The sequence below is a fragment of the Centruroides sculpturatus genome, unplaced genomic scaffold, assembly GCF_000671375.1.
Source record: "Centruroides sculpturatus isolate CEXI.00-Female unplaced genomic scaffold, Cexi_2.0 scaffold546, whole genome shotgun sequence".
NCBI lineage: Eukaryota > Metazoa > Arthropoda > Arachnida > Scorpiones > Buthidae > Centruroides > Centruroides sculpturatus.
In genome coordinates, this window is record NW_019384706.1 from 114,846 (window position 1) to 130,364 (window position 15,519).

The window sequence follows — 15,519 nt, forward strand, 5'->3', positions numbered from 1 at the left end:
AATGAAGCGATTGGATGGAGAGACAGGACTAGACATATCTATATAATAACCAACTTCGAAAAAATTCCTGAAGTTTTTCGCCCCCCTCTAAATTCGATTCTGGATTCCCAGAGAGTCAGACCACTACCTTAACCACTCGGCCATCCGGCAGTGTGATCAACTAGTAATAATCACGTGGTGGATGGCCGAGCGGTCGAGGTGGTAGCCTACCGCTCTGTGGGACCCGGGGTCGAATCCGAACGAGTCGAAAAATCCCCAGGAATTTTTCGGGAAGTGATCTGTACGGATATGTCGAGCCCCGTCCCTCACCACTCGGCCATCCCATTATTGGCGTGACCGAACTCATAATGGGCTTGATAAAAAAAGGCCCTCTTTCTAGAAAGCCCACGGGATGGAAAGAGTTAAAATATATATATATATAGTATTAATCACATGTAGATTTTATTAATTTGGAATTATATCGATTTTATAAACGCAATAAAATTTATTACTCTTAAAAAACTTTTAGGAATTTTATCATTTATAAATATAAAATTAATCTTTGTTTTTCTTTTTCTTTTTGAAATATTCATTATAAAAGAACCATTAGGAGGCGCCACTACACGTATGTAGTGTGATTTGCGCACGCGCGAATATTAGTCGACTGCCATTTTGTCGTTCGGCAATGTACTAGTTTGATAGGAACAATAAAAGAATTTAGTTTTCTTTTCGTATTTAATAAATAATGGCTGCGAAAGAGGTGAGTTTTCGGCCGAAGATTGCGAAACGATCTTTCATTACGTTAATTAATAAAAAAAAAAGACGTCAAAAGTCTTGTTATTGTCTTTAACATTAGGCCTAACGAGTCCTAGTAGTCCCGTTCTGTGTTTTGATAAATGTCTTATTAATACAATTAAATATTCAAATTTTAAGTTAATTGCCTATTAAATCGTTCTTTTAATTATTAAAAACTGGTTTATTTAAGCATTTATGTTAAAATTTTTTAGTTTTGTATGTTACTAAAACAATTCTTAATACACGTAATTCTCGTGTTCTTTCTTTTTTTTATTATTTTCAGCTGTTAAAAACAATGAATAAGTGTTTGTGAAAAGTGTACTTTATATAAACATTAATTTTAATTGTAAACTTAAATTATGTTGAAATTATACATAAATAATAAAAATTTACAACGTTATAAAGCTTATTTTTTGAATAAATAACTCGGTTGTACTGTAAGAGATTGTAAAATTAGAAATAAAGTATGAAATAAATTAATGAGTTTTATTGTATTTTGAAAATAAAATAGTGTACTTGTATTATTTGAAATTTGTTTGATTCTGAATGAAATTATGATAAATTTAGTTGTTGCTTTAAGGTCTGTTTTAAAATGCTTACCAATCAATTGATTGGTAAGCATTTTAAAACTGGCTGCATGCGTATTGGTAAAGGTGTATTGGCTTGATATATCTGAAGGTGTGGATGAAAAAACCGATAGTGTTTCATTCACACCTTAAGATGTGAACTCTAAATGAGGGGTTTCTCACTCCCAGAGTTGTAGATCCCTGCACAAGCAAAAAAGTCAAAGGAACCATATCTGTATGCAACCCTTGATTAGAAATTCACGTCAAAGGTTAGTTTTTACCATGTATTGGTATACTGCTTATTCCTTGTGCTCCATGTCATCCAGGCTTGCCATCTCTCGCCTTGACTGACATTCCTCATGTAGTTGTGCACTTTGGTGCTTCCATGTCAAGCTAAACTAAATGTCAAGTATTCCAGTCAAGAGGGCTGCTTGAAGTTAGCATGGTTTCATGTGCTAAATAGTTAATTTATTGTTAACTAGCAGGTATGCCTGTGTTGCCCAGGCAAAAAATAATAATAAACATTAAGGTTAGCTAATTTTATACTTCTAACCCTATATTGTATTATATTATAGAATTTGGTGGTCTACAAAGATTATTTTACATGGCTGATCTTATCTGTTTTCACCAGATGCAAGAATTGGGTACTTCTGAGGCTAATTAGAGAATTTTTAGATGGGTTTAAAAATGTTTGATTTTTTGCAAAAAAACCATATCTAAAATAGTACAGTAGAAGCCAGGTTCTTCAGGATAATTGTTAACCCTTTTTCTCTCCCCGTGGAGGGAATTTCAAAAAATCCCTTCTTAGTGTACATACTCATGATGTACCTTAACTGTGTGCCAAATTTCAACTTTTAACTCCTAATCATTTAGGCTCTGCACTTATCATCAACCGATCTTGATTATATTGGATTATATGTATGGTCTATATTATGTTTATTGTATTTGTTAATATTTGATGTTTAAATTGTTTGTAAAATAAAATGTTTTGAAGGAATAAGGAGGAGTGTCTTGCCAGTAAGCCTATGGCAGGTATGGCAAGGGGAGTGTGGTGGGACTTCTGGGATGGGGCTAAATAGTTAAATGCAATAGTCTTTGCAGAGCAACACGATTTCGGGGGCTACATCTAGTGAAGGATCCCATTTACAGGTATGGTTCCTTTGTTTTGTTTTTATGAGTATGGTCTATAACTCTGACAAGGTCCCAACTGTCTCATTCTGAGGTGTAATTCTACTGCCATTCACATGTTCAGGAATATTAGTATATGTGTAGCTGGCTTAAAGGGAGATATGTTCATACTAGTGAATTATGGTTCTCACTACTATGGTTTGTGGAATGTAGATCTTCTGTAAACTTGCCCAACTGCTCCATGAAAAAAGATTTTATTGCAAATCTTTACCAATATACTGTTATATGTTACGTTATTTGTAGACACTTTCATGTTTACTATTTTATTCAATACAATAAAGTTTATTAATGTATTGCTTTATTGTTTTGTGAAAATAGTAAATATGGAATTCTTATGGGTTTTTTGAATATATTAATGCTGATGATCCATGTGATGAAAAATATATAAATGGTGTTCTTCAGCCTCAGAAATGTTGAGAATTACTGCTCTAACACATCTTCAAAGATGTAAATCACTGAAAACTTTATACGTAATATTTTTAAATGATGTTTATCTTGGCAGATGAACTGATTTCCAGGTAGACCCTTAAATTATTTAAGGTGCTGTGTGTATTATAATGTGAAATAATTGAATTGTTAGCCAATGATATTTGTTGTATTTTTAAAAACTAAGGCATTGGATATATTTCCTGGTAAAGCTGTTTTAGTTATGCTGCTGGATGTTGCTTTAAATTATTTCTGCTTTTGAAAGAAATACACTGTTGTTTTGATGATGATATATAAATTAATATTTAGAGACAAGGCAGAATTGTAGCTGATTTAAAAGTTAATATTGCAAGCAGTTGATGACAGTGTAACAGATTTTACAATTACTTTGTTGTTTGTGTTAAATGTTTTGAATTTTGTCTTAAATGCTCTTCTGAACTTCCCATGTTATCACTGCAGTGCCTAAAATTCTCAAAACAGTCTTTTTAAGAAAGCTGTCTTAAAGATGATTTACAATGGAAATTTCTGAGTCGTTATTTGGTCTTCTATTGCAGTTGAGTTGCCTAGCAACCCACTGTTGATAATAAGCAACACATAAAGCAAAGATGATATTAATTTTATCAAACTTTTTCACATTACAGTGGATATCTTAAAGAAATCAGCCAATAGGTGAAAGTGTAAATGTCATAATCAACAAAAGGAGTTCTTTTGTTTTCTTAATGAAATTTAATAAAAGAATAAATACAATTGTTGTTTGCACTGGTTAGGCATCAGTAACAGTCTTTTATTAAGATCAAATAAAAGACTGTCACTGATGCCTAACCAGTGCAAACAACAATTGTGTTCATTCTTTTATTAAATTGGCCATTTGGTTTTTTGCAATCTGTCCTATGAAATGCAATTGGATGATTCTCACTGATATGACAGCTCAGTGGTTTTAGTGTAAATATGTCTTTATACAGCTTTACCAGATAACACAATGGCATGATATTGTAATAATCCAGATTTGAAGCTCATCTAGATACATTGTTTACAATTTATTCTCCATTTTTCACTTACCTTAACAATATGATCAGTTAGAATATCTCACCAGAATGGGTAAACGTTAGACTTGATTATCTAACAGTTGCTAACCCATACTGTGTTAGATAAATCCTTTAAAAATATTTAATGTCAGATTTATATTGTTAGGTAAAAGTTTTTATGTTGTTGTTTTATTTTGTTTTATAATAATTTAATAATACAAAGTCTACATTTAAAAGACAGACAGTAATTTTTGACAGATGTCATTCCAGGCAAATTTTAACATGTGAAAAATAATTTCCAATGTATACATAATTTTAGTATTTATTATTTTTTTTTACATGGATGTAAGTTTAATTTTAAAAATTGATTTTATATTAATTAGTGATTTTTTTTTCTCACTAACCTGTGAAGTAGCATATAAGATTACATTTAAAATTATAAATTATAAGTTTAGAAAAATGAAAAATAGAATAATGCATTCAATATTTATTGTATAATATTGAATGCATTATTCTGTTAAAATCTACAGCTTTATCCTTATAACAGTGTAAAAAATTTACAATAAAGTATTAGTTTGAGGCTTGTGATTTTTCTGTGATGCTTTCATAAGTTGTGTTTTATTTGGTTACAACCAATCATATGGTGTCTTTATACAAGTGTCTATAATGATACACGGTACATAGATCATTATAGACACTTGTATAGAGACATTCTGTCACAAATGCATGTATTATCATTTTCATTGGATATTTATTACTCATTCAACAGGGATAAAACAGTGGTCATCTCCATCAATTAGTTTGCTGGAGATGACAACTTATGCAAAATAAAGTGATGAAAATTAATTCATCACCTTATGCAGTATGAGTTCAAACATGACAGTAACAGCCAGCTAGAAAGATTAATATGGCATTCAAGAAGTTCAGTACTTTTGAGTATACAATTCATTGCTTTTTCATAAAGTTGTGATTAGATGATTTTAACTTTCAAGGAAAATTATGGCACATTTTAAGCTATGTGATAAATGTCTTGTTAATGTGATTGAGATAATTCTGAGACTCCAAAATTGTCAAAACGAAACTCATCCAAAAATGATAGCAATAACTGCATAATTGATTCACGTAGACTTGATTCACATAAATCCTCTTGGAAATGAAGAATCGATCAAAGCAGAAAAGTACTGTTTGGTATTTGATGTAGTCAAGCAGAAATTGGCAAATAATAGTCATTTTTAATCAACAGAAAAGGAGATATACATGTAGTATGAATGATGTGTCATAAATTTCAGATTAAATTTGCAACATTCATTCACTGTATTACCTATCTCTTGCCCACTGTCTATTCATGAATATCAATAAAGATCATTGAAAGCTGTTAGAATTTATGAATTTTAAGCGTTGAGATGGAAGAAGGGAACTGTAGCCAAATGTAATTATTTGATTAATAAAAATTACTTTGAAAGTGTGTGATTTCATTTTCAACTTGACAAATACAACAAACCTTTTTTACTACCTCAATAGAAATTAAGTAAATGAAGAGCTTAAGCTAATGAATATGTAAATCGTGTTGATTTTAAAGATATTCCATATTACTGTAGTTAATTTTCAGTGAAAAAATGTGTGTTATTGTTATTACATGTAAGAATATTCTTATGTTTTCTAATATAATTAAAACCATGCTGTAATTGCAATAAGTGTGTTCTTTTTTGAAAATTAAACATTAATACTATCGTTTTTAAGATAATTTCTCATTTTCCAATGTGTACTATAATTTTTCCATTATGCACTATATTGTTTTGTGACAAAACAGAAGTAAACTAGCTGTCAGTAGTAGTAATAATAATTTCACTAAGTAAAATTATCTGAATCAAAAGTAAAATATGTTTAACAGATATATGTCTATATTTATGGTACGGTTTTTTATTTATTAAAAATTCAATTCTTTAAAAAACTTCAGGAGTTGATACAGAAGACAAAATTATTACAAATTACAGCATTCAAATGATTGAATGCTGTAATTTGTAATAATTTTGTAACAACTGTAAGTTTCCCTATTGTAGTTATGTATTACCTGAAGAGGGGTGCATGTGTAACATATTTTGTACCAAATGCATTATATTATAACCTAGCAGCTGTAATCCTTAAGTTTTGTCTCTGATAAAATGAGATTGTAGCTAAAAAAAATGACAGTTGTCTTCTGTATTAACCTCTGGATTTTTTAAAGGATTGAATTTTTAAAAAAATGTTAATACTGCAAATACAAGAAGTGTAGTTTTTGTATTTATTCTTCTTTAATTAATGTCCTCATGCTCGCCATGCTAGTGTACTGAAAATACAAAGTATGATTTTGGACCTGTAAAACACTATATCAACCAATTTTTTAATAAAAATTTGAGTTAAAATTCAAAGATATGCAATTTAATATTCTTTTAAAAAATTATGAATTAAAAGTAGTTAACTGAATTGTTTATGAATTCAATTAACTGCTTTAATTCAAAAAGTAAACACAATTCAGTTGTTAAATATAAAAGTAGGGCTAAAAATTGCATTATAAAAAAATACTTATAATTGACTAAATTATTCATTTATGAATTTTAATAAAGTAGTGATTATAATTATTAAGCTCTGGTTATTAAAATAAATTATTTTAATAACCAAATCTCTAGACTATATTCAGAATTTAATAGTTTCTCTGAATAATTTTGAAACAAGAATGCAGAATTAATCTACCTTTAGATTAAAATGTGAAATGTTTTTTTACCATCTGTGAAGAAGTGGTGGTATAAAAGTACAGTAATACCCCGAACTTACGCGATAGATGGGACTGAGTGATAACTGCGTAAGTCTGGGTATAATTTCCCAATTTGTGTAAAATCCAAGTCGGATGTATGTAAGCTAATAAATGTTCTCATTAATCTTATCTCGTCTTTTGATTCGTTCATGGTTACAAGAAATCACCACATAGAGTATGCAAGAAATCACAGAAATAAATAACACAAAATAAATTGTAGCTATGTGTCGATTCCGTGTGACACATCCGAACATGTAAGCCAAACAATAGTGTGGGGGGAGTGAGTAATCGAGAGTTGCATGGCACTCAAACAAAAGATGAATCGATGAGTTTGAAAATCGCGTAAGTCAAGGTATTACTGTAATTTTCACAAAAAGGAAAAATAATACTAGGGGCCTTTCTAAGAAATGCAAATTGGAGTCTTTTAGGACCAAGAAGAGTTATCTTTAAAAGACCCTGCCCTTTATATTTCTTAAGTTTCTTGCATTTTACTTTCCCAGCTGTTATATATACATAGCTAGGGAAGATATTAGAATTGTGTCAAATTTCACCTTCAGAGTTTTTCGCAAATCTCTACGTTTTGAGACCTCCTGAGCAATGTTTCCTCTAATTTTTTTTTTTTGTAGCTGAGTAGAACATGTACTTCTCTGAGCAAAAAAAAAAAATAATTTTGCTGAGCAGATTTTGAGCAAAAAGTTTTTCTGAATATACATATATAAAATTTTATTTTTTCCTATAAAAATTAAAATAATTAATTATAAAGTAGAGATTAAAATTCATTTTAAAACATACTTCCATACAAAATATTATCTTTTGTCAATGATTTAATGTATTTAATCGAAATATATGTATCAATAATCATGTCACAAACAGAGTGAGAAATTAGTAAACAACAGTTCAAATCAGTGCACATGCTCGCCTGTGCAGCAACAATTTCAGCAGTGCATGGCTGCGCAGCTTAGAGGAAACATTAATAGTAAGTATTTCTATTGAAGAAAGATAAAATTTATTTTAAATTANACTATTTTAGATGCGGGTTTTTGCGTTTTTGATTGCATTTTAATAGGGTACGTCAACAGAATGTACACTAAGAAAAAATTTTTCGAAAAATTTTCCCCCAATGGGGAAGTGTTATACATTTATAATAGATACATTTTGAGCCACAACAAGGCGTGGCGGAGTCTGCTAGTGTAGCAATAATCATGTTGCAGACAGAGTGAGAAATAAGTAAACAACAATTCAAATCAGTGTGCATGCTTGCCTGCGCTGCACATAAATTCTCATGCTCTGCAACAAATTGAACAGTGCACAGCTTAGAGGGAACATTGCTCCTGAGTCAAAAACATGTCAAAAATATTCTGTGTGTATGTTGACATCTATTTTGCTTAATATTATCTCAGACTGGGGTAAAGATACATAACGAAATGTGGCATGGTGGCTTGTATGAGAGGGGCATTAATGATGATAAATTTTGGTGTTTAAAGGTTGAAGGGGTGGAGATGTAAAGGGGGTGTGTATCTCCAGTAGGGTCGGACTTAATGATGATTTTACTTTTTTTGTTTTGTTTGGTTCAATGTCACGACTTGGTGAATTTATTGACCCCTGGCAAATAATTTGATCATCAGCTTTGGATTAAAAGCTGATGATCAAATTATTTGCCAGGGGTCAATAAATTCACCAAGTCGTGACATTGAACCAAACAAAACAAAAAAAGAAAAATNATGGGATGTGTAATGTGAATAACATTTTCATGGAAACAGAAGTGCATAGGCAATTATCTGTCTCACTAGAGTATGCCAGATAATTGAGAAACCAGATTAGCAAGAGTATGCTGTATTAATAAAAACATTTGAACATCAATCTCTTAACTCTTTTTACATTTGTTGGAAACATAGTTAAGAGGATTATATATATATATATATTGTATATAAAAAATTATATAAATAATAATTTCAATTTAATTACATACTTATTTATTTGAATAATGTAGGATCCGAGACAACAAGGATATATTCCAGACAGAGTTAAGAAGGCTGAGAAAAGATTAGAACAGAACATTTACGACGTAGAAGCGTGGAGCGTGCTCGTTCGAGATGCACAGGTACTCATTTTAAGTAGCATATGAATATGTTGAATTATATTGAATATTGACAAAATGTTATAAAAATTTTAAAAATTTAACAAAGGTTCGTTTCATTTAGGATATCAATGCAAAATTTACATAGGATAATGTATTCAAATTTGATTGCAAATAAAGTTTCGCAAGTCAAAAATTTATAAAATTTCATCTATTGAAAATGACAAAAGCACTAATTACTAAATTATAGGGAAATGATGAAAAAATATTAAAAATGATTTTTAATATTTATCTAGCATTTTGTATCTCTGTCACAGAAATCTCTTTGAGGTTGCATCAGATATGATAGCATACAATTTGAAAGCAAAACAACCTTATATATACTTGATGCTGCAAGTATCTAAATGGTTAAAATATCAATCTTTCATAATTATACCATTATACGTTAATGAACAAACATATTATTTATTTTCGATCAGTATGTTTGGAATTAACATTGTGTCAAGTAAGTGAGAAGTTAATATTTTTCTTTACCTTCTTATTGTGAAAATAGATTATTGTTTACTGTGTAGACAAAATAATAATGCTTAAAGAAATTGTTTGATAAAAATATAGTAGTAATACCTACCTTATTTATGGATAACATATTTGGCATTGATGTTTCAAGTTTGATGAAAGTTCAGGAAAAAAAAAGATCTTTCCCTTTTCTCATATTGTACCAGAGAATGGATGATGTTTTTATAGATTTTTAATATTCTTCAGCTGGAAAGTTAAACCTTTTCAGAATCAAGTAATTTCTATCTGAGGTCAGGTATTATGTAAAATTGAGCAGTCTTTATTTTAGTGCTTGTCATTTTAGTTATTAGCTAGTTCTAGGTGTTGTTTAAGTATTTAAGTACAGCAAGAAGGGAAATTTTCTTATTTTGATATACTACTTTGCTCAAAATTAATACATGCAAATTTAAATTAAAAGTAATACATTAAAAAATTATTTTATTTGAAATATCCTGTTAGAACAGATTATAGTACATATTTAAAATAATTTCAGTTAATTTTCAGGTAATGATTCTATCACATTTCAAGAAAAATCAAAAAGTATGCCAGACTTTATAACCAAAAATGTCACTCAAATCAATTTATAATACACTAGTATTAACTTACTAATAAATTTATGTTGATAGATTGATTACCAATCTATCAACATAACTTTATTAACTCAATTAGCAATATATTTATGTATTAATTGACTGAAACATCAGAAATATCAAAGTTAAAATTACTGAGTATTTAAGTTATCTGGAATACAACTTTGGAAAATTGCTTGAACTCTGTTTTCTCTGATAATCTGAATCTCTAATTTAAACTTAAATTATCTCCCTTAACAATAATGAAACAATTTTTGAGTCTGATGTGTTTTAGTTTATTTACTTTTTTTAAGCAACAGTTGTCAGGGCTAAAATAATGATTGTATTAATAAATTACAAATCAAATTAGATAATACATGGTTATAGATAGTATAATATTATAAATGCTGACTTCAAAAATAGCTTCAAGTTTGTGTCAATGTTGGTATTGCATAGGTTGACCATGAGATGGAAAAACCATCCAAAGGCTCAATAATTGATATCTAATTCATATGAGTAAAACCTTCCTTTTACAATAAAACTAACATTATTAATATTGTAGTATTTGAAACATCCTGCTACTGCCGATGCATCTTGTATGAGCACTAGAAGATAGATTAGAAATAGATTAGAATTGCCTCCTCATCATTTTTGAAAAGAAAATTTATCACATCATCTGCCCAACTTGGCTATATTACTAAAATGTTAGACTCAAAATCATGTGTAGATGTAAACTGTTCAATCTGCCAGTAAGTTGTGATAAAATTAACACAAAGGCAACATTATAAAAATTTAAGCCTTGCCTTTAATTTCAGCAATTGCCTTCATTTTAAATTAAGAGGATCTCTTCCGACCTAACAGGGATAGATTAAAAATTTTATGAACAGGGTGAACTTTTTAACTGATAACTAAAAACAATACAAAGTATAGGATTGATTAAATTTAATCATATAAATCTATTTAGCAATGCAAGTCAGTCTGAATGTCTGTAAAACGATTTATAACTAGAAATTGTCTTTAAAAAATTTTATTTTAATGACAATTACTCACCATCACCCCCTGTAGATCTGTCTATGACAGCAGCTAGCTATAGAACAATGAACAAAAGTTGAATGTAAGTTAGAATAAGTGTAAATTCAAATTTATACATTAATGTATTAGTCTACACTTAGAACAAACATAATATATTTCCTGTTAAGCCTGACAATCCTTTTAATTTAGGACAAAGAGAGTTGTTGTTAGAGATAAGTTTGGAATTTTATTATAGTTTGAGGATATAATCATTGTTGCTAAAGAAAGCAATTGCTACAGTTCAGTTTGCATGTAAATTCTTGTGTGTAAATAGGTCACCATGTTAATTCTTGGCAAACCAGTTTATTGTAGTTTTCCTAGTGCTAATTGATTTTAATTTATTTGTTGATAGAATCTGTTGTTTATGTATCAGTTATCGATTTTTTATTGGATAATCATAATATATTAAGTAAAAATATTACAAAGTTTATTTGTAGTATCAGTTATCGATTTTTTATTGGATAATCATAATATATTAAGTAAAAATATTACAAAGTTTATTTGTGGATAAGTTTTGGAAGAATATTCTCAATTATTACTGACATAACAAGGTTTGCAACTGTCTTACTTCTTAAACTATTTCTAAAATAGATTTTGGTCTATTTTGTTTAAACCTGATTAATTATTGATGATCCATAAAAAAGTTATAAATCATTCAAAATTTTAAATATTAATTTTGAATGATTATATTGTTGTATGGTATGTTATACATACAGTATTTAACTAGAACAAATTTCCAGTGAAGTAGTATGTATATAAATGATAATATTAGAAATTTTTGTTTGAAAAATAGGAAATATGAAAAGTACCTGTAATTGAAACAGTGGCTGGAATTTATTTTATCTACTTAAGACTTAACTAGTATTTCTAATAAATTATGATCTTGAATCTTTTGCTGTTTTATATTGTCCATATTTAATAAAGTTTAATGTTTGCATCTAATACATGACAATATTTGTTGAAATTAGTTTGATCTTTAACAGTTGCCTTTTAGATTGAATAAAAATTGCCAGTTCATGATTTTATGTTTTTACTGTATTTTCTGAATTATAGGATATGCTTTTACAAAATATAAAATACAAAATATAAATTTTTATCTTACATTTGCAATCCTTGCAAGCAGACTATGTGATGTTTTATTAACAGACAAACATTATTAACAGATGTTTGATTACATTGTTTTGATATTTTTCACTGGTGTAGTCAATAACATCAGTTCTAATAAATTTGTAACAAGCACTTTAATTTAAATTCCTTTTTAACATTTAAAATGCCTTCAAGACTACATACAATAACTTTTTTAATGACAAAATTATGATGCATTAAAAAAGTTATTGTATGTACTGTAAAGAAGAGCATGAAAATGAAGCTGCTGTATGTTACCTGTTTGTCATTTACATTGTTCTTCTAAATCGTTACTTAATTTTTTCCTTATTTAGAAAACCCTTAAACTGCAATTATTAAATTATGAACTTTGATTGCAAGTTCATAATTTGTGCTTGTCAAGGAAATATGGTAATTCTAAAAAGATTATACATACTTCAGGTTTAGAAATCTGGAAACCATGATTCCTGATGAGTTTTCTTAACTCTTAACATCATCTTAATAATAGTTGCAAAGGGCAGATTATTATTTTCTGAATATTTGTTACAGTAAATAAACTAATTGTAAAACAAATTCTTCACTGTCAGTTTGGGAATATGGTCATAGTTTTGTCAATGCTCATGGTACTACAAAGACAGCAAAAGATACAGATAAATTTAAAATTTTGTACAATATTGATGTGATCATACTATCATTCTTCAATTTAACATAAACACTCATAATTTGATAAACACAAAGAGAAAAAATATAATTTATGAAACTTTTGATGTTATTCATAGTATTAATAATACAACATCAAATAAGAATGATGCTATTTTAGATTAAAAATTTATTGAAATATTTTAATTGAACATTATATGCTTGTCAAAATTGTAAAATTCAATTTTACAATTTTCTAAGCTAAATGTTTAACTTTTGCATTTATATATTAAAATGAAAACACAAATTACCACACCTGTAAATAATGTTTGATTTTGAATGCATGGGCAAGAGGATAAATCAAAAATTAAGAATGGAGTAATTAATCATAAGATCCTAAAATAAGTATAGAAATTTCATTTCATTGATGAAATCACTTCAAAATTTCTATAATTTTGAGAATTCTACAGAATGGACATCCCAAAATTTTAATGTTAAAAAAGTATGTGTGCAATCCAATTTTTGAAGTAATCTTTGGCTTATCCTCTGATATTCATCAATGACGTAGAATGTTAAGTACTGGAGAGAGTTTGTGTACTTGAGTTAATGATTGCATAAGTGAACCAAATCAATTGCACATTATAAATACTCAAATATTTTTTATATGAATTAAGTGTTCAACAAATTTTAGCTTCATATTTTTTAAATATATTAATTTATATTCTGTGGGCGATATTACAAAAATACAACTTTAATGCTAGAATTTAATACAAATTATTAAAACTTAGAGCTGATGTTATTGGGTTTGATAGATTACTATATTTATAAAATGCATGCATACAAATTTTTCATGTTATCCTATTTTAAATTTTTCATAATTACCAGTTGAGCACAAAGATAATTTTCTGCTTATTTTAAAAATGTATAATTATTATTATTTTATGTTGTTGATATGCNCCACAGTTGCTAGTGTGCATCTGTGTGGGCACAATTTTGCTCATACACTTTGAAGCTTAATTAATAACTCCTGTGCCTTTTGTTGAAAATATCTGAAGTTTTGTGGGAATAATTGTGTATTAGGGGGATTTTTTTATTAAATTTTGGTGGTTAAAGGTCGAGGGGTGGGGAGATAGAGGATAGTATGACGTATGACTCAAGATGGTCATACGTCATATCTTGAGTGGGAACTGACTTAATGAAGATTTTATTATTAGCATTTACGACTTCTTATGAAACTCTTTTTTACCCTCAAAATTAAGCTTTTAGAAATTTTAACATAATTAATAATATAAAAACTTTTTGAATAAAATCTCATAGCAGATGGCACCACACACAACTTNCATCTGTGTGGGCACAATTTTGCTCATACACTTTGAAGCTTAATTAATAACTCCTGTGCCTTTTGTTGAAAATATCTGAAGTTTTGCGGGAATAATTGTGTATTAGGAGGATTTTCTTATTAAATTTTGGTTGTTAAAGGTCGAGGGGTGGGGAGATAGAGGAGGTTGTACATCATATCTTGAGTGGGGACTGACTTAATGAATATTTTATTATTAGCATTTACGACTTTTTATGAAACTCTTTTTTACCCTCAAAATTAAGCTTTTAGAAATTTTAACATAATTAATAATATAAAAACTTTTTGAATAAAATCTCATAGCAGATGGCACCACACACAACTTTAAGTGTTTTTGCCAGGAAACTCATTGCTGAATTTCTAAGAGTTAACTATGTAGTTCCAATTCTCTAAATAAATATGCTTAAAACTACATTTTCAAAATACATTTATGCTACATATTTATAAGTGAAACTACATAAATTAGTTTCAAACATTTACCATAAAAATACTTACATTTTAACTTATATTATGAAAGTGTTATTACATTTACTAGCATGAAACTAGACAACTATATCTTCATCTTATACGTTATAAGCAGTTTTAATTATTTTAATTACTTGCACTTTGTATTTATTTTAATGTGATGTTGTTGCTCTATGGATACAGAATTATGCAAATTTAACAAATAGATAGATAAATTCTATAGTTTTGGGAAGTCAGCTTTTTATTAAATAAAATCTCAAATATTTTAAGACCTAATCACCTATATTATTATGTAACAAACTTTTGGCTTTAATGGACATCATTTTCCTCAAATTAGTCCATTAAATCAAGATTTTACCATACTGTATAATTTTTAAAGAAATGTTTTTTATTGTTATAGTTAAATAAATTATTAAAGTTGTAAGTGTTAATATTTTAATATTAATTTTAAACTTCTGTTTGTTTACAAATTTCTTTGTTAAAATCTTTGCCGGAACTGATTCTTTTTACCGATAAGCCGTTTCGATACAGACGAATTAGTCGTGGTTTCTCAGCCAAATTAATCAATGTACATTTTAATGGCGGATGAGGTCTAAATTACACTAGTATTTTTGATGACATTACATGTGAACACTTTGATTGGCCACATCTGTTTTCTAATACAGTAGAGTATCGATTATTTGAATATCGATCAACTGAAATGTCAATTAATCAAAAGCTTTTTGGTCGGCAAATTTGAATTTCCACTAGTGCTGTGGCACTGCAATCTTTGGTTATGTCTTGGGCTACTACAATATTATTTTTCTTGTGCATGTTTTAGCTGGCAGCACTGGCGTGACCATGAGAGAGTACTTAGGATGTGCCAGGATTTGAACAAATTTGGACGTGGGCTAGGTTAATATATTTTTTTAT

At 28.7% G+C, this 15,519-nt stretch overlaps 1 protein-coding gene across 2 annotated transcripts in view; it reads left to right on the forward strand.

The window, feature by feature from the left end:
* Nucleotides 1-603: 603 nt before the first annotated feature.
* The window catches only part of LOC111627678 (cleavage stimulation factor subunit 3-like), a 67,640-nt gene continuing 52,724 nt past the window's right edge, over nucleotides 604-15,519 (forward strand). For both annotated transcript variants that reach the window (XM_023371283.1, XM_023371284.1), the window contains exon 1: nucleotides 604-739. In XM_023371283.1, the coding sequence (XP_023227051.1) occupies nucleotides 725-739 (15 nt within the window). In that variant the 5' untranslated portion in view covers nucleotides 604-724. The remainder of the gene's footprint in view (nucleotides 740-15,519) is intronic.